Here is a 22485-nt window from a genome sequence, read left to right as displayed (position 1 = left end):
ATTTATTTAGATACATGGTAAATACCATATACACTATCATAACAAGGTAATGTAAGGGCTAATCTGCCCTTCATATATTGTATATGTTTACATTTGACATCATAATATAAAAATGAACCCGATTCTATGTACTTCCTGGGTAAAAAATTGTGCAAAAGCTGTCCAGATGAAGCCTCACACATAGAGACAGAACTAGTCGGCCAAAAGAATCCACTCACTGGTGATACTTTGGTATGTTCTGATCCATTTTTATATTTTAATTTCGTCACCCTGCATACCTTTCAGTATCCATAACCAAAGCAAAGCACCCCAATGATTAAGCAACACGTTCGGAACTGATGTTGGCTCTACCTCCTTAGTTTTTCCAATCTAGTGTACATACGTATATAAATAAAATGAGGATTCAGCGTTTTTCCAACAAAAGAATTGTAAACACTTCAAACAAAATTCAAATCATAGCAACTAAAAACTTCAAATGCTTTGTGTTTGGCCAATATAACATTATTATCTATGGATTTCAGTACAGTTTCAACATAGCATTTATACCTTTTCCTTAAAATTGAGTTTAAATGTCAGGTATATGCAGAAACTGGATAACACAGTTTTACAGATCAGTTGTATTAGTTATAAACAACTGAAGTATCACAACAGTTCATTGTTATAGTTTCTATCAGTTTCAAATTACAATGGACTTTGAAAATGATTATGTATGTGATGAACATTTGACGAAATGGGGAATTTTCAACCACTCAAAGGTTAAATTTTCATTGAATACCACAAGGAGTATTCTACATTATGAGTTTTGTTTTCAGTCGTTTTTGCCTAAACTCAATTCTACAAATAGATACCATGTACCAGAACAGTCATTTGACACAGTTTAGGGTAATGAGATCTGTTGTCTTTCCCTATCAAACAAACAAAAGTTCAATCTGTTGATTATTTCTATAATGAGGGACAACAAATTTACCTTATACCTTTCCAAACTCGGACACTACATATTTACATTTTCTTCTTACAAAGGAAACAAAAATTAATTTTCCTTACAAAAGAATCATGAAGATTACCTTTTCTAATGGCGAGAGATAACTATAATTAAAGTTTTCACTATCTATAACACAAAACTCTCTCCTCTTAAGTCTTTATATAATGCATGTACACAAACAGATAAATCAAGGTCCATGTTTACAGTTATAATAGATTTTTGAAATGTGCAGGAGAAGCTATCGTACCTCCTCTTACCTTTTTATATAACATGTCAATAACCAAAGGTGTCTTTTCTTCAGAGTGGAAAAAAGCAAAGGTCACTCCAGTTTTTAAAGCAGGAGACCAAACTTCAGTAAACAATGATAGGCCAGTTTCTGTACTGGTAGGTCTAAGTAAAATACTAGAAAGACATGTGCACAATTCTTTTTATGACTTTTTAATTTCTAATAAACTTTTAAGCGACAGTCAATTCGTTTTTCGACCAAACCATTCCACCGAGACCACTTTGTTAAGCGTAGTAGATAAATGGCTGAAAAATACTGACGAAGGTTATCTTACCGGTGTTGTTTTTATTGACCTTCGGAAGGCTTTCGATACAGTTAACCATGATGTTCTCTTACATAAGCTCAAAGCATATGGTGTATCAACTTCAGCCTTAAGTTTTTTCAAATCCTATCTGACCGGGACAACACAAGTAGTTAGTTTCTCTGGTGTACTGTCAGATGTTCTCCCCATTGACATTGATGTGCCCCAGGGCTCTATTTTAGGGCCATTGTTAATTATTTTGAACATAAATGATTACGCAAAGTGCTTGAAACACTCTGAAGCTATGATGTACGCAGACAACACATCGCAGAGTATAAAGGGTAGAACAGTAGAGATTTTAGAAGAAAAAATGTCTGAAGATCTCTTAAATACAGTTAAATGGATGAAAGAAAATAAATTAAGTCATAATTTAACTAAAACCCAATGTATAATGATGTGATCCTCTCAAAAGCTTGCACGATGTTGGCAGCTCAGTTTAAAAGTAGGGGATCTTACCATTGAAACTGTTAAATATGCAAAACTACTGGGTGTTTATATTGATTGTTGTCTCTCTCGGAAAGAGCATACCGAATATATCGCTAAAACAATTTCCCAAAAACTTGGTGTGTTAAGAAGGTTAAGGTCATTTATATCAAATGACATTATCATGAAAGTATACAGCAGTATTGTTTTCATACATTTTATATACTGTTCAACTGTCTGGAGTGAACCTAGCAACAAACTTTATATTGATAAGATTTTTATATTTCAGAAAAGAGCAGCCAGGATTTTGTTAAATGTTAAACAGGGTCTTTAGCAAATAGGTTTTCTTATGTCAAAAATGTTAACAGCAGATCAACTAGAGCTTCTGAATCAAATAAACTGTATGTTCCAACTGCCAGAACAATTATTTCAAAAGGTCCTTTGTATATACAAGTTCTGTTTTATGGAATGAAGTAAGTAATGCAGTAAGAGACTCAGACAGTATTGGGGTTTTTAAAAGCAGATACCTGCGATATTACTTCACAAAGTCTTAGATTTATTCCACCTTTTTCATTTATGTACAAGCCTATTTAAAAAAAAATAAAATCTTTTAGTATATATGAGTAGCATATCTCTGATTATCTCTTTTATATTGATGTTTGAATAAAATTAATCTTAGTTTTCCAAATTTTGTTTATGATAAGTTAAGTCAAATGTAATATGATAAATTATTTTACCCCATCAACTTCAATGTTTCTTTTATATTACACACTGTATTAGTGTATGTTCTGTCAATTTTTACCTTTTGCTATTTGCATTGTATGTATATATGACTATGATAATGCTTTAATCTTCACATTTATTAACATTTGTGTGATCACGCAAGTGTTCAAAAATAAATTATATTAAAATTTTTATAATAATCACAATATTGTAAGTAACATGACTTTGATAAAGGTACTATATTGCATTGTTATACTATCATCTTTAATTGTTATCATGCTTGTATATATCTATTGTTGCAGGGCCATATTGTAAACTAGACATTGTCTAAATACGTAACCATAGTTAAATTAAAGATATTATTATTATCATTATTATTATTATGTCTAGATATCATATTCCTGTGGTAGTAAAGGTTTGATGAGAAAGTAACTGACTACATTTTTTTCTCTTGCTACATAGCAAATAAGTACTTGTAACTCACAGTTCACAGTCAATTTACAAAATCGCTGGCAATATTAAATACAATAATACAATAGAACTCAATAACGTTACAAAAATATAAAAATTTGATAATAAAATGATCACACGACATGAGATCAAATGAAATATTTTCAATACTTAAATAATTTAAGAAAACAAACATCATAAAAAAATGACACATGCCAAAAAGCATGATTTCACAGCATCACATGATTATGGAAAATTAAACCTAACTTTTCTTTGGTGCTTTGAACATGTGTGGTCCTCGAGAAAAACTGTTTGTAATTATACTATGCATGGGTGCTAGTACAAATGTAGGAGAAAATCTCCAATAATTCACACAGCACACATTCACATTAACCAGAATTTCATGTATCATTAGTTGTTCATAATTTACATAGCCATGATTTCAAACTGCATATTGGATAGAATTATCCAGGATTTCAGGCAGCATTTCATAAATATTTTGTTGATGAGGTGTCCCAAGTCATACCATCATCTTCACTTTTCAAGAATGGCATAGGAAATAAGAAGTTCAGATACCAATGTGGCCCAAATATTGACCTCAAATGATTCAGAGGTGTTGTCTGAAACTTTTTATTACCTTTCAAAAACTCATAACTGGTTTGACCACTCAGAATAAGATTACATTGCCAAACAAAGAAGTAGCTTCCACCTCCGATCCCTACAAAGGTCATGTACAAAAGCAAGACCAAGAGGACAGTTGCAAAGTCCTGTCGTCCCAATAGCCATAGTATCGTAGTGTAGGGGAAAAAGTACTTATAGAACTCTGTACTGAACAGTGTTATATAGGATGAACTGAGGTATCTCTCAAGAAAGTAAAATCCATACACGGTTCCCAGGACTCCATAAAAACACAGGCAGATGAAATAACGCTGGTTAAAAAATCCTATACAACAGCCTGTAAAATAACAGTGATGGTCCCTTTTCAAAACACATCGGTCACAAATATTACAGTGTCGTGTGCGAATAGGTACCTGCCTGTCACACCGTTGACACATCCCCCAGTCATCTTGCATCCTCGCGTTGAACATTGGAAGGTCCTTTGGAGAGCAATATAATGATTTCACTGCACCATGTAATATCAATCCATAGTTCATAAAGAAGTTTGAAATAATGAACCAGCTAAACGCTTTGTAATAGAACAAACTTTCGGGAGCTTTTTGCTGAATGACACAATAAAATGGTATTGTTAAATAATTTGAGATAAACAGCAAGAGAACAGAATGCAATAGAATATAACTCATTGCTGCATAGTTTATAAGAACTACTTTTCTTCGATTGCTAGAGACAATATCAAATTGTGCTTTCCCATCACGATAGTCATTAATTGACTCCATACTGCTTACAAGATTCTGAGATGTAGAGATCGCATTAAAGACAGCTTTCTTCATCATGTTGTAAATTTGTACACAAAAAGAAATTTCAAATACTGTACTTTGGCAACAAATTGTTCCTTTTCCTGGTCTCAGTTATGAAGAAAGTTGGGAATACGCTCCATTTCGGTTTCACTGCAAATTAAAAAAAATCTTGAACTAATGCTTTGATGCTTTGCAGTATTTGATTGATTATTTTACAAAGTAAGAATTGAAACGTGACTGGCAAATTAAGTTGACTAATTACATAATTATACAGAGTGAGAAATAATATCAAAATGGCGGGTAAAAACAAGGCTTCGAAAGGTCACGTGATGAACTTGGCTATCTCCAATCAAAACAGTGATTGGTGATAGACACAACAGCGAGTGTTGACTAGCGTTATTTTGAAGCTGATAATATTCATCTATTTCTCTCATAGCGTTATAATTTTGGGAAGAGTCTAAATTTAATTATTACAATGCTTGCCCAGAATCAAACACATGGTAAATAATAATGAAATGTAACCATTTAGAATGCCAACTGCCACATGCATGTCAAGATCCATGAACTAAATCTTTGCATGTAAGCATCATGTACCAATGGAATAAGCATTAATCAAGTCTTCGTTAATGACCAACAACTGCATACATAAGAAGAGACAGTGCCCAAACAAGAACGCCCAAGAATTATTAAATAACACACATGGCACAATGTATCATGACTTTGCATGTCCATTCCTGTCTAGCAACAGTGCACATTGATTAAAATCTCAACTGACTGACTAACCTTTCTGTGTTTTGAGCAATTGAGCCAGGCAAAGCAGGTCCCTGGAGCTAATGGGGAAATTTTGTCAAATGATTTTACTACTTAATGCAATACCGTCACATAACGTTTAGCAACACTATATCCTTGCCATGCTAGTGTTCATTCTAACACTCGTTTCATCTTAAAACTAATCTGTAATGTTGCTGAAGAAACTGTGGTGATTTTTCACCATTATCTATTGTTGTCTGTGTTTTTAAGTTATGTTTGCAGTACTATGTGTCTAGTTGTTTTTATATCTCTGTCAAAATACTTGTAAGCTCTTCACAGTTTATTATGCTCATCATTGCCAGTCAATCGACGTAAAACGTCTTGTATAACGAGTTGTTTCCCTTCGTCAACACCAATCCTTCATTTGTTTAACGTAAAGTTTTAACAAGGTCTATTCCAGTCTTTTTATTAAATGTCAGAAATTAAATGAATAACGACATTTTAGAATATACTTACGGATTAGTTGTGATAACTTAAGGAAAGAATTCACAATTTCAAAAAACAATTTTTTTCAGCTTTTGGCGTCGGAGCAGACAAGTCAGCAGCTAACCGGAAGTTGTTCGTTTGAAATTTCTCTATATGCGCCTGCGTCAAAATGGTTGCGTCGAACATTTTGAGCGAGCGGGAAGCAACGCCTTATTTCCTGTTGTAGATGATCAAATGCGACTCCAGGACAGAATCTGTCACAGAAATTGAAATTTGAAATAATTATTAGAATATTCAACTCTGAGAGGTAACGAAATTCGAAATATTTGTCTAAATTCCCTTCAAGTTTTTAAACGTTAAAATGCCGTTCCGCCATATTTTCGATTTATGTATATTCGAATAACATCAAAACAAATACATGTGTGCTGCATAAAATATTAAACTTTTTTTGGTTACAGGTCTTCGAGATGTTTTCAGTAACATAAGCTCGGTTCTCTTTTACCATTTGTACTGTGAATGTATGATCAGTAACTGCTTGTTTTATGGCATGACTGCCATTTTGTTTATCGTTGAACTAGCACACAACAGCAACAAACATACATTCAACTTTGTTGTAAAGGAAATCACAGGCACCGGACGTTCTACGCGTGAAATAGAACTGTTATAAAACTAACATAGCATGGGTCGCTTAAGAAATGTATGCTTCTTGCTATTTTAGCAGTATAATAGTTATATCTCACATAAGACATGATATCTCACTTATGATGTCCTATACCTCAGATATGATGTCCTTGTAGTGATACAAACCACGGTATGAAATAAACGGTCCCGCTTAAACGACATCTTTCCTATTCTTAAGATTCATATATTATTTTGCTTGGGGAATTTGGTGATATCTGGTTGAAGTTATCCCTAAAACAATACAGAAAATTATTAATAGTATTCCTACATTGAAATTTGGTTTTGTTTTTGATTTTGTTTTTTTTTTTTGTCTGTTTCAAAGCTGTAAATTTGGACATAGAAATGACAAAAACAATAAGTTTATCAACAAAATCAACCATCAGTGAACAGTCTAGCAATTGTTTCTATCATTCTGATACCACACAAAAAGCGAAAATGGAGTTAAAAATATTTCACATAAATTCATGTATCATTTGTTAATACAAAATTTATTGAGATTCTGTCAAAAACCTCAAAACTTTGATAACAATTGGCATAAGGGCCATATTTCTAGCAGACTATATTTTGCGAAGGCATTTTCAAACTCCTTAAATTCAAGTCCAGTATATGTGCGATATGAAGACATTATACAGGAGTCCTTCATTATAATGTCACACCACTGTATGCTTGAAAGGTTATCATTATTCATGTATAATTCATCCAAAATATTTTTTTAAATATAAAATTAACTGATTTTCTTTTTATGTTGCAGAAGATGTGTATCTGACAACTTGATTAGAAGTCACCTAAAGATGGCTGAAATGGATGTCCTATACACTCTGCTTGAAGGTTGGTTCATCTGTGTACATATAACAGTGGAAAGCTTATATTCCAAAATAATCAGATTAGTTCTTACCATTGTTGCCAAGACAATTAATCACTAGTACAATTCTTAAAAATTCCTGTAAAAGTTGTTAAATCACAGGAAAATTGTTACTATCAGCCTTGAAAAGCTTTTGTCAATAAGTAAAAAATAATTCATTACTTGTAATAAACAAAGATTAAAAAAAAAATCAAGATTGTAAGAAACTGATGAGTCTGACTCTTTTGCAGTCAATATATCATGAAACAGATTATGATAGACAATCAGTTATGTGTGATCAGGTATTGATTATGAAACAGGAACTTATTTCCGTCACCAATATAATAGTGTCCAGGGCTCTCACACCCCATTTTGGGACTGGCCCGTGGCCCTTAGAATTGAGAAGAAAAACAGTGTTTTCCTTAGAATTTAGAAAACGTAGGGACTAAATTTGGAAAAAAAGATACCATTTTGCATATTTGGCCCCAAATCTGGCAGATTGAGAGCCCTGGTGTCATGTGAGTGATGCAAATATAATACAAGTATAATCTGATCAGATTGGTCTACTGTGGAGTACACGTTGACCTTCCCTACTATATTGATGGACTATATGTAGGTTGATATTTGTTTTTAGAAGGAGCATGCATGTGTAACCCTATTATATACTAGCCACAATGTACTGATTGGTATAGAGATCTTGTCTTTAACTCTGTTGTTGTGCACATGACTAGTAAACTAAAGGTCATAGGTTCGACTGCTAGCGGAAACATTGAAATAAATAATGGAATGTTGTTATATACTATGTGGAATGTAAGGAGTGTGAATTGGGATCTGTATTTTAATCAGTAATAGCCGATGGTCATAATATTTAATCCATGAACATGGAGGGAACGGTTTTGGGTTGAATGTAAGCACATGTACAGACATTTTTCAAGGTTGATTTTTCAATATTTGTTTGTTTGCCGGGTTTATCGCCTCGTTAACAGCCAGGGTCATTATTAGGCTGGGCCTCTTTATAATAGTTGGCAACAACCACATTGAATAACATTTGGGAGGCCTGTCACATGCCTCCCAGAGAAATTAGGGTAAAGTGTCTTATCTATTACATGTATGCAACCACATCAGCACAGACAGGTCCTTATCTTTACTTCATAAGAACCACAAATTGCAATGAGAACCACAAACCTCAAATCTAACCTCACTTTAACAGAATAAGATATTATGGACCCTATATTTGTGTTGTGCTATACAGCTGTTATGCTGCAATAAACACCAGAAGTTTAATTACAACTAATCAAACAGGCATATCAAACCTGTATGATATTTACTTGTGAAATGTGGGATGTGAGATGTTTACTCGTAAATTGTGGGAGGTGTGATGTTTACTTGTAAAATGTATGACGTGAGATGTAAACTTGTAAAATGTCAGGGGGTGTGATGTTTATCTGTAAAATGTGGGAGATGTGATGTTTACCTGTAAAATGTGGGAGGTGTGATGTTTATCTGTAAAATGTGGGAGGTGTGATGTTTACCTGTAAAATGTGGGAGGTGTGATGTTTGCCTGTAAAATGTGGGAGGTGTGATGTTTACCTGTAAAATGTGGGAGGTGTGATTTTTTCTGTAAAATGTTGGAGATGTAATGTTTACTTGTAAAATGTGGGAGGTGTGATGTTTACTTGTAAAATGTGGGAGATGTGATGTTTACCTGTAAAATGTTTAAGGGGTGATGTTTACCTGTAAAATGTGGGAGGTGTGATGTTTATCTGTAAAATGTGGGAGGTGTGATGTTTACCTGTAAAATGTGGGAGGTGTGATGTTTGCCTGTAAAATGTGGGAGGTGTGATGTTTACCTGTAAAATGTGGGAGGTGTGATTTTTTCTGTAAAATGTTGGAGATGTAATGTTTACTTGTAAAATGTGGGAGGTGTGATGTTTACTTGTAAAATGTGGGAGATGTGATGTTTACCTGTAAAATGTTTAAGGGGTGATGTTTACCTGTAAAATGTGGGAGGTGTGATGTTTATCTGTAAAATGTGGGAGGTGTGATGTTTACCTGTAAAATGTGGGAGGTGTGATGTTTGCCTGTAAAATGTGGGAGGTGTGATGTTTACCTGTAAAATGTGGGAGGTGTGATTTTTTCTGTAAAATGTTGGAGATGTAATGTTTACTTGTAAAATGTGGGAGGTGTGATGTTTACTTGTAAAATGTGGGAGATGTGATGTTTACCTGTAAAATGTTTAAGGGGTGATGTTTACCTGTAAAATGTGGGAGGTGTGATGTTTATCTTTAAAATGTGGGAGATGTGATGTTTACCTGTAAAATGTGGGAGGTGTGATGTTTATCTGTAAAATGTGGAAGGTGTGATTTTTATCTGTAAAATGTTGGAGATGTAATGTTTACTTGTAAAATGTGGGAGGTGTGATGTTTACCTTTAAAATGTGGGAGGTGTGATGTTTACCTGTAAAATGTGGGAGGTGTGATGTTTACCTGTAAAATGTGGGAGGTGTGATGTTTACCTGTAAAATGTGGGAGGTGTGATGATTACTTGCAAAATGTGGAAGTGTAGTGTTTACCTGTAAAATGTGGGAGATGTAATGTTTACCTGTAAAATGTGGGAGGTGTGATGATTACTTGTAAAATGTGGAAGTGTAGTGTTTACCTGTAAAATGTGGGAGATGTAATGTTTACCTGTAAAATGTGGGAGGTGTGATGTTTGATCTAGATCAACTTGTACAATGTATTTATTGCTGTGCTGATTTTCAGTCTGTGATGTTTGTGGCAATCAGCACCCTACCGAGGCCTGTCCAGAGCTTGGGCTCAATACAACAACACTGATTGAGCAGACAAAATCAAGGTAAATAATACAGTATAAAATTTATCATGGTTTTTGATGAATAAAATTTATTCATTACATACCATACCAAAAAACTGACGCCTCAATTTTGTAGAAATATAGTTAATGTATTTTCCTTAGTTAGGGCTGTTATGATAAAACATCTATCCCACCTTAGGACTCCTGGTTTTGTTTAGAGGGTATTACCAAAAAGCCTGAAAAAATTTGATTGATAATTTGTTTAGATATAACAGGCAGGAAACCAGGTGAAGGACATAGCATTTATTTTGGTGTCCTTCATGAAATGGAGTCTTTAACAGCAAACAGACAATACTTGAAATAAGTCTCTTCTTTCATGTAAGAAATTTATTTGTATATTGTTTACAGGGCACGTCTAACCTTACCTGCTTTCCTGTTTGAACTGGACATAGCTGGAGAAGTAGGGGTGTTCACTCGAGACTCTGTCCTAGTCAAGAAGACCCAGTTTGGACCATTTGAAGCTAAGAAAACAACACATGAATTCAGTGATGATGGTGTTTTTATACTAAAGGTATCAATTAAAATATGCAGGATTATGGATCGTATATAAGGTTTTCATTAAACCTTCTATATAGGTATGGGGGAATACACTTTTGTGTGCAAGATATCTCATGAACTGACAGGGCTCTCACACCCCATTTTAAGACATGGGCCCGGGGCCCTTAGAATTGGGAAAAAATAGCGACGTTTTCCTTAGAATTGGGAAAACTTGGGGTCTGAATTGAGAAAAAAAGATATTGTTTTGCATTGGGAATGGGGCCGAAATCGGCCCCAACTCTGGCAGATCGAGAGCCCTGACTGGTGAACAAATTTAGTTGATATTCACTCCATAGCATCACCCACCAAGGGGATACACCTGATTAGAAAGTGATAGCCATAGGTTAAGGATAAAGGGTAACAATTGCCCAATACCGCTTTCAAAATGAAAACTATACGTACAAGATATCTCTTGAACCACTGTTCATTGTTTTTTCAATTTTACATATTTTTGTATCAAGATTGTTGATTGGTCAGTTGTAGAAAATTATCTATTTTTTCAATATTTATTTCTTTAAACTGGTCTGTTTCATAGCAGGGAAATAGCACCACTTTTATCAACTTGAAATCACATTGACATGGAACTGCTAGTGTGTATTGTTTCTTTTTTTTTCTTTAGTAGTATAGCCTTTCATTTCTTCAGTTTTAACCAGGTTTGTTTTGTCACAGGTAACAACAAAGGATGGCACTTGTATCAGTCTTGACACTACTAATGAGAATGACTGTAATTGGATGTGCTTAATCCGTGCTGCACTCACGTCCGAGGAACAGAACTGTATCGCGTATCAAATGGGGACAAATCTCTACTATAGTACTACTAAAGATATACCTCCTGGAACAGAACTACGGGTATGGTACGCACCGGCCTATGCCCGTCGAGTTGGGAAGCCGGAGCTACCTGATGGTGTCAGTAAAGGTAGGTAACTCTGACAGGTTTTATCTGATTAATAACAATATTTATCTCCCCTGGTCTGGTGAGCAGCCTACACAGATGTGTCTTATTATAGAAGTCATGTCAGCATTGCCCTGTAATAAGCCCATTTGGCTTCTAAAGGTCAGAGGTAAGGTTTTGGTTCCTAGGGCTTATTACATGAGAAAAATGTAGTCCACATTAGAACCTCACAAGTGTTAGGCAGTTTTGTGTGCAATGAATGAATGTAAGCCTGAATTGAAGGACCAAGTGAGCTGTAGGGATACTGCGGCATTCATCGTCTTGCAATTTCTTTAAAATGTATTTTTTTCTTTAAGAGTTACAGGATATTGACCAAATTTGGTCTTAAGGATACTTGGTTGAAGGAAAATCAGTTTGTAGAAACAGTGGGTCTTGGCCCCCTGGGGCCAGAGGAGCAGGACCCATGAGGGAAAATCTATCAATTTCTTAAAATTATATCTTGTTCTTCAGGAATTGCATGATATTGTCCTGATTTTGTCTTGATCATGCTTGAGTGAAGAGAAATCAGTTTTCTATAAACAGAAGGTCTCAAGCCAGAGGGGCAAGGCCCTATAGAGAAAATCTATCAATTTTTTAAAATCCATCTTGTTCTTCAGGAATTGCAGAATATTGTCCAAATTTGGATGGAAACATGCTTGAGTGAAAAAAAAATAGTTTTGTATAATTAGTGGGCCTCAACCCCATTGGGCTAAAGGGGCATGCCCAATAGGAAAAATCTAATAATCCTTTAAAATCTATCTGGTCTTTGGGAATCACTGGATATTTTCCAGATTTGGTCTGAAGCATGCTTAGGTGAAGGAAAACCAGTTCTGCATAAGCACACAGTCTTGGGCCCCTGGGACCAGATGAACAAGGCCCAATAAGGAAAACTATCATTTTGTTTAAAATCTATCTTTTTCTTATGTAAAATGCCTGGATTCTGTCCCAATTTGGTGTTAGACATGCTTGTGAAAAAGAGATAAGTTTTGTATGAACAATGGGTTTCAGTTCATTTGGACTTGGAGGCTAGGGCCAAATAGGGGACACAGAGAAAATTCTTTGAAATCTTTATGGTGTTGGAACTGATCAAAGACATTCTTGGTGCAGAAGCTTAGTTATTTACAAACATCTGCATCTAATCCTATTTGGAGGAGAGTTGAGTCTATTAAAGATAGATACAAGTGTTTTAAATACTTTTCCCTTAGTTAAAATAAATCAATTTCTGACAACTAAATCAGGTGAGTGATGCAGGCTCTATGGGCTTCTTGTTCTACACGTGAAATGAAGCAGAGAATAGTTGAAGAGACAAGTGGGATGTTTGGTAATCCTATATCATTTGAATGTTTTACAGTTATGCTGGGAATGAAAGTGATATATCCCTCAGTAGAGCACCTGCCTGATAGTCTACAACCTGACCCTCACACTGATGAAAATGTAGAAGAAGAATCAGAGGTAATTGTTAAGAGGTTATCTTGTATTTAAAAGCTGCAAAAGTCATAAATTCAAGGTGTTTTACTTTTCAGTATTTTTAGGTCATCTGACCAAAGGGTTTGATGACCTATTGTGATCGCCTTTTGTCTGGCGTCGTCCATCGTTCATCATCCATCGTAAACATTTTCAACTTCTTCTCAAGTTCTACATGGCTCATTGAGCTGAAACTTACCTGAAATGATTGTGACATAATCCTGACCAAAGTTTGTTAATTTCAGGTTGGTCCGAAATCCAACATGGCCGCCATCTTGAAAACACATTTTCAACTTCTTCTCAAGTTTAAAATTTGAAATATGGTATTTTATGTCTTATGACCGTTAAGGCCCTTGGGCCTCTTGTTAAAAATGGAACTCAAAATTGGAATATAATCACAAACATTTGATACAGTGGAACTGTTGCAAGTCTGCCACTTATAGGACGGGAACATTTAGCAGGTTAATAAAGCATTCGTTTTACAGAAGTGGAAGAAGTTGATGGATCTGGACCCATAAATGGTCTCAGCTTCCAGGGGCTAAAGGGACAGGACCCAATAGGGAAAATCTATCAATTCTTTACAATCTATCTTGTTCCATAGGAATTGCAGGATATTGCCCAGATTTGGTCTGAAGCATGCTTGGGTGAAGAGAAATCAGTTTTGTATAAATGGTGGGTCATTAGATTCCATTACTTACTCAAAACTGGCTTTCTATCTGTGTAGAAGTACTTGTTTTCATCTTGTCGTTACTGAGTCAGTAGTAATGCATGAAGTACATTACAGAAATTGGTCTTCATGGCTCTGGTAGACCAGTTTTCAGAAGTTATTTACATGATATTTGAAGGTTTTTTTCATTACTATAATTTATATATTTATATTGGTTTGGGGAAGTTGCACTGTACCTTAGATATAGAAAATTGAAAACAAAATTACATTTTTTAAATTGTTTATTTTCTATTGGAAATAGTTCAGACATGGTTAGAATTATAAGTTGATGTTGACAGTTTGATGAGATTCACATATTGACCTCAGCTGACTCCCAGGGGTTGATAGGCATAGCCAAAAAATTGGTCAAATTGACTGAAATTTCAAAAATCTTCTTAATACCCTGATAAAGTAAAACCAATGGTGCTTTACCAAAATTGTAAATTTCATGAACCCAGGGTCTCACATTTTTTCCTTGGGGAAGGGTTAAAATTTACTATAGTTTATATAGGAAAATTACATTTTTGAGCACAATTTGTCTTGGTTAGAATTATTGGTATAAGATGACAGTTTGATAAGATGCACATACTGACCATGCCTGACTCCAAGGGACTGATAGGCGAGGCCAAAAATGGTCAAAATAGGTCAATTTGACTAAAATGTTGAAGATGTTTCTGGATGTAAGATTTTATATAGGAAAATTCAATTTTTGAGTGTAATTTCTTTTAATTCAAACTTGGTGTGATACCTTAGCACAGAATGGTGGTTAATGTTTTGCACAATATACATTTGCATTATGTGTGCAATGTAGTTAATGTTATCTTTCTTTTTTTGACATAATCACTTTTTTGACATGTTACATGTGACTCAGGTGACCGTTATGGCCCTTGGGCCTCTTGTAAAATTTTCAGTGTCCAGGATGTTGCTATTTCTAGTGTAAAAAGACTAATTTCATTTTTCTTGATTTCAGGTTGATCCAATTCCTACTGGAAAGGTAACACCTACATTCTCTTGTAAACGCTGTGGCGATGGTTTTCAAACAGAATCAGATCTTGCTCTGCACCTTCGGCATCACATCATACCAAACTATTCCCCACTGATGAATGGAAAACAGCGTAAAAAACTAAAAACTAAAGGTCAAACATCAAAAAAAAGAGGAAGAAAACCGAAAGCAATGTTAGTAGCAGCTAAGAGAATGAAATTGGAATCCCCAGCAAAGTATGAGAGTGAGGAAGAATCAGACACAGTTGAAGGTAAAGAATCAGTGAAGGATGAAGGAGAAAAAGAGGAGAACAGTGACGAAGAATTTACACCTGTTGCAGTTTCTACCTCAAGCATTCCAGATGGAGGCCGACGCATTCAACCAAGACGAAGTCTAAAGGGTGTTCGTACATCAGGCTTTGAAGCTGATAAGAACTTTGTATACGTCAAGATAAAGACTGAGAAACCTGATGATGGTTATGGTGTGTCATTCTCTAAAAGTAAAAACTTGCAGGGGAAAGATGTTACTGATGATGTCCCTTCCTGTGAAACACCTGTCTGCCATATAAAGGAGAATGGTGTAGAGAATGAGGAAGTCCAGACAACTGTTAAGCGAAAGAAAAGGGGCCGTCCTCAAAAGGTCAAAATTACAGAAAGCTCAGAGGTTGAAAACTCTGTTAGATCACCTTTAAAACATCGCGAGAATTCTGTCAGCTGTGATGATCATTCTGCCTCAAAAACAGACTTAACAGAAGGGAGGAAAATGTTTAAAGGAGAAATGGTTGATGATAACAAGGACGTAAGAGCAGAAACTGATAAAACCAGTGTCAATGAAAATAACAGCATAAAATCAGAAGAACATAAGAGATGTGACAAAAACGAAAAAGACGAAGACTGCAATTTACCTGCAAAGGTTGCCGATGGAAGAAATAACCATAAGTCTCAAAAAGATTCAACAGAGAGTAATGAGAACGAGGCATGTAAGGGTAGTTCAGTAGAACAAACTGATTCAACTGACCAGGAAATAGAGTGTGGGAATCATAAGAATGATGGTCTGTCACCTGAGGACAGTGACTTGTTAGCATATAATAAAACCATTAGAAATAGCAGTATTTCTGATAACCAAACAAACGATAAAACAGTGGTGGTAAAATTTTCGTCGAATTTGAATGAACCGATGGAAGAAAATGTCGATCAAGCAAGATCTAATGTTGATTTGGTACCCAACCAGGCAGAAAGTAACACAACCGCAAACAACCCTGACAGAATACACATGCCAAGTGTTGAATCCATTGCAAATATAACTGTCGACGATGATCTCCAGAACATACTGGACGAGTTGGACAAGACTAACGCTAATATGCAAGGAAATACTCCATCATTGGATAAGGAAGAAGATATGTCCGAGGAAAAGAATCCAGCCAGAAGTGAACTGGAGGAAACGGTACATCAAGAAAAGGAAGCAGCAGACAAGGATACACAAACTCCTGTAATTAATGATGCTAATAATAATGATGATGATAATGATGATGATGATGATGATGATGACGATGATGAAGATGCTGATGAGAAATCTGTTGATAAAGATGAAGAAAGCAACAGATTAATTGAAACTGGTAATTACTCAGAAGGAGAGGAGAATGATAAGGCCACTATGCCCTTCCATGACTATGTGGCGAAGCTGGTGGGGAAAAGTGACGAGTTGCAGGAGGATTCAGCTGAATTTGTAAATGATATAACTGCAAAGCAGTTGTTGCATGATAAAACTGCTGTGGAGGTTGATAGCAAAGAAGATTTTTTGAAGTATATGAGGATTGAAGAAACCTCAGAGGGAAAGCATTTCATCTGTAGTCTTTGTGACAAAAAGTTTTTACACGAGAAGTATCTTCGTCTCCACTTTCCAGTACACACAGGAAAGTTTAAGTGTAAAAAGTGTGGAGCCAAATTCTGTAGAAATGACTCATTGAAGCGTCACCAATGTACGAATGCTTCAAAGGGAACAAGGCTACCAAAAGGGTCTGTACAATCCAGTTCTTCATCTCTGTCAACATGTGACATATGTGGCCAGCAGTTCTCCAATCAGAAGTACTTGTTCAGACACATGGCCATACATACAAATATATTCCAGTGCTTGACGTGTCAGAAGTCGTTTTCCCGAAAGGATTCACTTCAAAGACATATTCTGAAATGTTGTCCAGAGGACGCAGAACAATACTCAGTTTTCATTTGTGGGAAATGTCAGAAAACCTTTGCCACTAAGCTTGGTTGTGAAAACCACGAGACCCACTGTAGGCAGAAGATGTGTAAACAATGTCACAGCGTGTTTGCTTCAGAGAATTTATTCTTAGCTCACAAGTGTCATTCTAAAACTGAACCAAGTCGAGGTGGTGGCGTCAAATACAACTGTAGTCAGTGTCCAAAATCTTTCAGCAACCTCAACTACCTAAAACAACACTTGCAGATCCATGAAGGCGGTTATATCTGTCAGCTGTGTGGACGGAAGTTAAAGACTAAAGAAGAAAAGGAGGAGCATGAGAAAATGTGCATGGCATTATCCATGATACAGAATGAGGGCAAAACCAAATGCACATCATGTGACCTCCAGTTCACTGATGCTAGACTGTACAGGGAGCATTATCATTCCCATACTCATCCGCACCAGTGCTCGAAATGTCAGAAACGCTTTGTTAAAATAGGCAGCCTTCACAGTCATGTGTGTATGGTCGAAGAAGAGAAAAGCTTCCTCTTTTCATGTACCGTTTGTAATAAAGATTTCCGCACCTCGCGCTTGTTGCTGCGTCACAAGGAAATTCACCAGGAACATAAATATCAGTGTCAGCACTGCGATAAAAAGTTCTACCGAAGGGACTACTATTTGAAACATGTCTGTAAGGATGCAGATGGTATTGATATGGTAGTGGATAGGAATTTTGAAATTCGAGCCCAGCAGGATAAACTTGTGTGTCACATTTGTGGTAAAAACTTTGTTAGTTCAAGCAATCTGAACAAGCACATGAAAGTGCATGGAGAAAAAACATGTGTTTGTCACATATGTAATAAACGGTTTCACTATGCAGAGTACCTCCGTGTTCATCTTGAGGGGTTCCACAACAAGAAACACCAGTACCAGTGTGCAGAATGTGGGAAAATCTTGACATCAAAACCTGGTCTCACCTCTCATGTTAAACAGTTTCATTCGGACGAGAAAGAAGCATATCCTTGTCCTACATGCGGCAAGGTGTTCAGCCAGAAAGGCAACATGAAAACACATATGTACTCGCACACAAAGGAACGAGGTTTTCAGTGTACCTATTGTACGAAAGCTTTCAAATATCCAGATCAGCTGAACAGACACAAGCTTATTCACACGATGCAGAATAAGCTTCAATGTGATCATTGTGAGAAGAAATTCACTAAACTATATGATCTGAAGAAACACTTCGAACTTTTCCACAGTGGTATGATGTACGTGTGTGATGTGTGTGGGGCACGAACAGGACACAGACACACCATGGTAAGACACTATAAAAGAAAGCACCCAGAGATGGCTGAACAGGCAAAAGAACCATCCTACCTTAACTCACTGTTTAAACATGTAGATAAAGAAGAACCAGAAGTTCCCAATGAAGAAATTATAGAAGACCAGTTAAATTCTGAGGTGTTGCCAGTGAATAATGTTTCAAATTTGATTTGTGGCGAGGAATTTGTACCACAATCGGCTGCAGAGGTATTACACAGCCTGTCGAACACAAACGTTGCTGGCGATCAACCTATAATTGTTGCTGATGGCACTACTGTTATTCAGAACCCTGACGGTACCATATCTATGCCAGGTCAGGAAGGCACTTTCAGTATACAAAACATCCAACAAGCTGTAGAGGGTCCGGACGGTCAGTCAACAGTGGTCATATTACAATTCGTTGGTCAGCAGGACAGTGATGGCGTCACTCAACATCAGGAGGTACAGGTACAGGAAGTGGACACCCAAATCATCACAGCTGGAACAGTACAGGATACAGGGGAGGAAGTAGAGACATACATACATTCTTATGTTGTAAGTGATCAGTTACAAGAGGCTGTTCAATAACGTGTTGGCTGCACACAAGGGATGAGATGTGAACAGAGAGTCATAACACTTCAAAGTGGCCAAGATCTCTAGTTATAGATAGAATCTGGATTGTTTTCTGACCTTGTTTAATTCTGTATGAAATCATTTCTAATGTTTTCCTTACTCTTCTTCCCTGTTTTTATCTTAGAAAAAGTAATTTTACGTTTGTGTCATTTGAAATTCACAAAGTTTCAAAATGCAATAAGTCAATTTCAAACCCATTTTCATTTGTTTAACAAAACTATGGTCACTGAAAGAACAGTGTGATGAAATAAGATTATTGTACTGTACTTTCAGGCATTTATGACTGGTAGTTCAAACTGATACAGTCAAGTTGGTGAACTACAGTGGTATTGCATGCCTTCAATCTTTATATATAAGAAAAAGTTTTATGTGCTTATTTGAAATTTGTCACAGAAAGAATGTTGATTGTTGATTAATGAAACACACTTCACACGAAAATTTATATGTGGTTCTGAAAGGATATAAGCAAGTATAATGAATACTTCTTCATAATCCAAAAATGTGTGTAAAAAAGAGATTTCCATACAACCAGGATTCTGTTTGTGATAAAATTTAATTTATTGTAAAATCAAAACCATGAGAATTGAGACTCATGAAAATATATGATTTTACAGTAAGTGTTTTTTTTTTTTATATTTATGATTTTAACATAAGTTATTTACAATTGATATCACTGTGATGATATACTCTATTATTCATTTGGTATTGCTGTTTTTTGTGCAGGAGTTGATTTTGCAGTTAAATAAAAAAAAAATCAAAGATTTGACTCCGTTCACCGGAAAATACTATTTTGCAAGTCTCTATATTTTGACATAGACATCAGCTGGGTATTACCCTGAATTGTTTTTCATCACTCGATACGGTTGATGAGTTTAATTATCTGTCCGCACTTCGGCTTTTCTCGGTGGCTTTCGGGAATCTTCAGCATCCAAAATCTATGACGTCAGTTCCGCCAGACGGTAGTAACAGAGGGAGTCTCGTATACTACAGTAATTTTATAATGAGTCTTATTTCAGAAGTGATGTTACACATTGTTATGTAGGTGTATTATAAAACTAGTGAAAAATCAAAGATGTTTATGCTTATTAAATACAAAATGGTATAAAGTATGCGAAACATAACAACTGTGACGAACAACAACTAACGGATCAGTTTGCTGAACTCTTCAATGTTAACTCTTTTAACATGTTTACACCAAGGCGCATTATCAATTTCAGCAGGTGCTGACTTTATGTCATATATAAACCTGGGTGAACACCATGACACACACGTCACCAGAACACTGATGTTCGTCAGTGAGACGGTGCCCGGACACGGGAGGAGTCATGGAGACTGCAAACCCGTCCTATAGACAATAGTTACCAGTGTCGTTAACGTCGCCATTTTTGTAGATTGGTACTATACAACCACGTGACCACATTTCTGGGAAGTATCCAAAAATCAAATAATTTTCCAAAGAGTCTAGTAATGCAAGGGAGCAAAATTTCTCAAAGTCTAAGAAAAGTTCGTTAAAAATACAGTCTTCGCTGCAACTTTTATCTCGTTTCAGCTTAAGGATGGCAATATGTACTTCTGTGAGTGGCTTATCTAGTTCTTCGAGTACAGCAGAATCAACGTTTTCCGATAACATACTTGGATTGTCAATATTATTAATATTACTATCTCCCAAGTTTTTGAAATATTCAACAAAATCTTTCAAGTTTAGATTTGACTTCGGTACACTGCTTCAACCCTGTGAAAAATATTGATGAAATGTTTTTTTATTAGACGTTCTCAGATATTCTATCATGTCACCTTCTCGATGCTTGTATTGCCGTTTTAATCTCGATTCTAGTTTCTTATACAAAGATTTTTTTTTCTGATGAGAAAAGAGTGATTTTCAACAGACTGATTTTATTAAAATCATACAAAGCTTTTTTGTAATCCATGTATCTACGTTTACACTGTCCAGAGAACCATGGTTTGTCGTCTATTTTATCTTTATTCTTAGATGTATTATAATCAAAATTATCTGTCACCTTTTTCGCATTGCAATTTGGTACTACTTCATGCAGAATGTCACAAAAATTGGTGATGCATTTATCAATATCTTCTCTAGTATGAAACGGTACGTTACAAGCAAGTAGGATAGTGTAACTGGTACATTTTTTATATTGGTTTGCTTGAGAAATAGTAACGAGTTGAAATCGCCATAGAGACAGGTCTAATCCAAAAAAAAACCCTGGTTATTCAGAAGGATTGCTATCAAAATCTCGACTTTTAAAGCATTTGGTATTTGTATTAAAACGAGCTATCAACTGTGTCTTTTTGTACATATATTGCATATGGTAGACACTGCTGGTGAACTTTTTGTCCGCGATATTGCTTTAACCTAAATGCCACTTATAATTCATTCGAATAGTGGTACGGTTCAGAATCCACACACTAAGTTCTTTTGAAATTATGAGATAGATGTAAATTATGAAATTAACATTGATATCCTTTGATATTTTTGTCGATCAATTTTGGATTTCCTTCGTCGCCTTATAGGTTTCAAAACTTAGGTATTTATCATCACTTTGGAGCCCTAAAAGGACAGAACAACGGTAAGATGCTGTCTAAATCTAAATTTGTATCGAAAGGTGCCGTTCTCTTGTGTGTTTTATACAACCTTCTTAAAGTTATGATAGATGTAAGATAGGTTATTGCATTAAAATGAAGAGAAATGAAAAAAATCAAACGTAGATTATATAAAGCTGGCGACAAGACAACGTGGATGAAATAAAGCTGGCGACGAGACAACGTGGATGATATAAAGCTGGTGACGAGACAACGTGGATGATATAAAGCTGGCGACGAGACAAAGTGGATGAAATAAAGCTGGCGACGAGACAAAGTGGATGAAATAAAGCTGGTGACGAGACAACGTGGATGATATAAAGCTGGCGACGAGACAAAGTGGATGAAATAAAGCTGGCGACGAGACAAAGTGGATGAAATAAAGCTGGCGACGAGACAACGTGGATGATATAAGGCTGGCGACGAGACAAAGTGGTTGAAATAAAGCTTGCGACGAGACAATGCGGAAGATGTGAAACTGACGACGAGACAAAGTAGTTGAAATAAAGCTGGCGACGAGACAATGCGGAAGATGTGAAACTGACGACGAGACAAAGTAGTTGAAATAAAGCTGGCGACGAGACAACGTGGATGATATAAGGCTGGCGACGAGACAAAGTGGTTGAAATAAAGCTGGCGGCGAGACAACGTAGATGATATAAAGCTGACTACGAGACAACGTTTATGATATAAAGCTGGCGAGGAGACAACGAAGTGAAGTAGATAAAATAGGTGACGAGACAAAGTGAAGTAGATAAAATAGGTGACGAGACAAGTGAGACAAAGTGAAGTAGATAGAATAGGTGACGAGACAAACTGAAGTAGATAAAATAGGTGACGAGACAAAGTGAAGTAGATAGAATAGGTGACGAGACAAAGTGAAGTAGATAAAATAGGTGACGAGACAAAGTGACGTAGATAGAATAG

General features: G+C 35.9%; 2 protein-coding genes across 2 annotated transcripts; one reads left to right on the top strand and one right to left on the bottom strand.

Annotated features, from left to right (window-relative positions):
• Positions 1-3363: 3363 nt before the first annotated feature.
• LOC132545341 (palmitoyltransferase ZDHHC22-like) lies at positions 3364-5920 on the bottom strand. Its single transcript, XM_060209018.1, has 2 exons — positions 5847-5920; positions 3364-4730 (listed from the first exon to the last, which is right to left on the bottom strand). The coding sequence occupies exon 2, from the start codon at positions 4614-4616 to the stop codon at positions 3654-3656; it is 963 nt and encodes a 320-aa protein (XP_060065001.1). The 5' UTR covers positions 4617-4730; positions 5847-5920; the 3' UTR covers positions 3364-3653.
• A 1337-nt stretch (positions 5921-7257) lies between these two features.
• On the top strand, positions 7258-19743 carry LOC132545298 (uncharacterized). The gene is made up of 6 exons (XM_060208972.1): positions 7258-7325; positions 10101-10191; positions 10558-10720; positions 11416-11662; positions 13029-13129; positions 14818-19743. Exons 1-6 carry the CDS (start codon positions 7289-7291, stop codon positions 18913-18915), a joined length of 4737 nt encoding a protein of 1578 aa, XP_060064955.1. The 5' UTR covers positions 7258-7288; the 3' UTR covers positions 18916-19743.
• Positions 19744-22485: the final 2742 nt, after the last annotated feature.

The sequence above is a fragment of the Ylistrum balloti genome, unplaced genomic scaffold (assembly GCF_031769215.1).
Source record: "Ylistrum balloti isolate Yb309-2 unplaced genomic scaffold, AGI_CSIRO_Ybal_v1 Utg369840, whole genome shotgun sequence".
Classification (NCBI taxonomy): domain Eukaryota; kingdom Metazoa; phylum Mollusca; class Bivalvia; order Pectinida; family Pectinidae; genus Ylistrum; species Ylistrum balloti.
The sequence above is the reverse complement of the archived record's forward strand: the minus strand, read 5'-3'. Positions and strand labels throughout refer to the sequence as shown.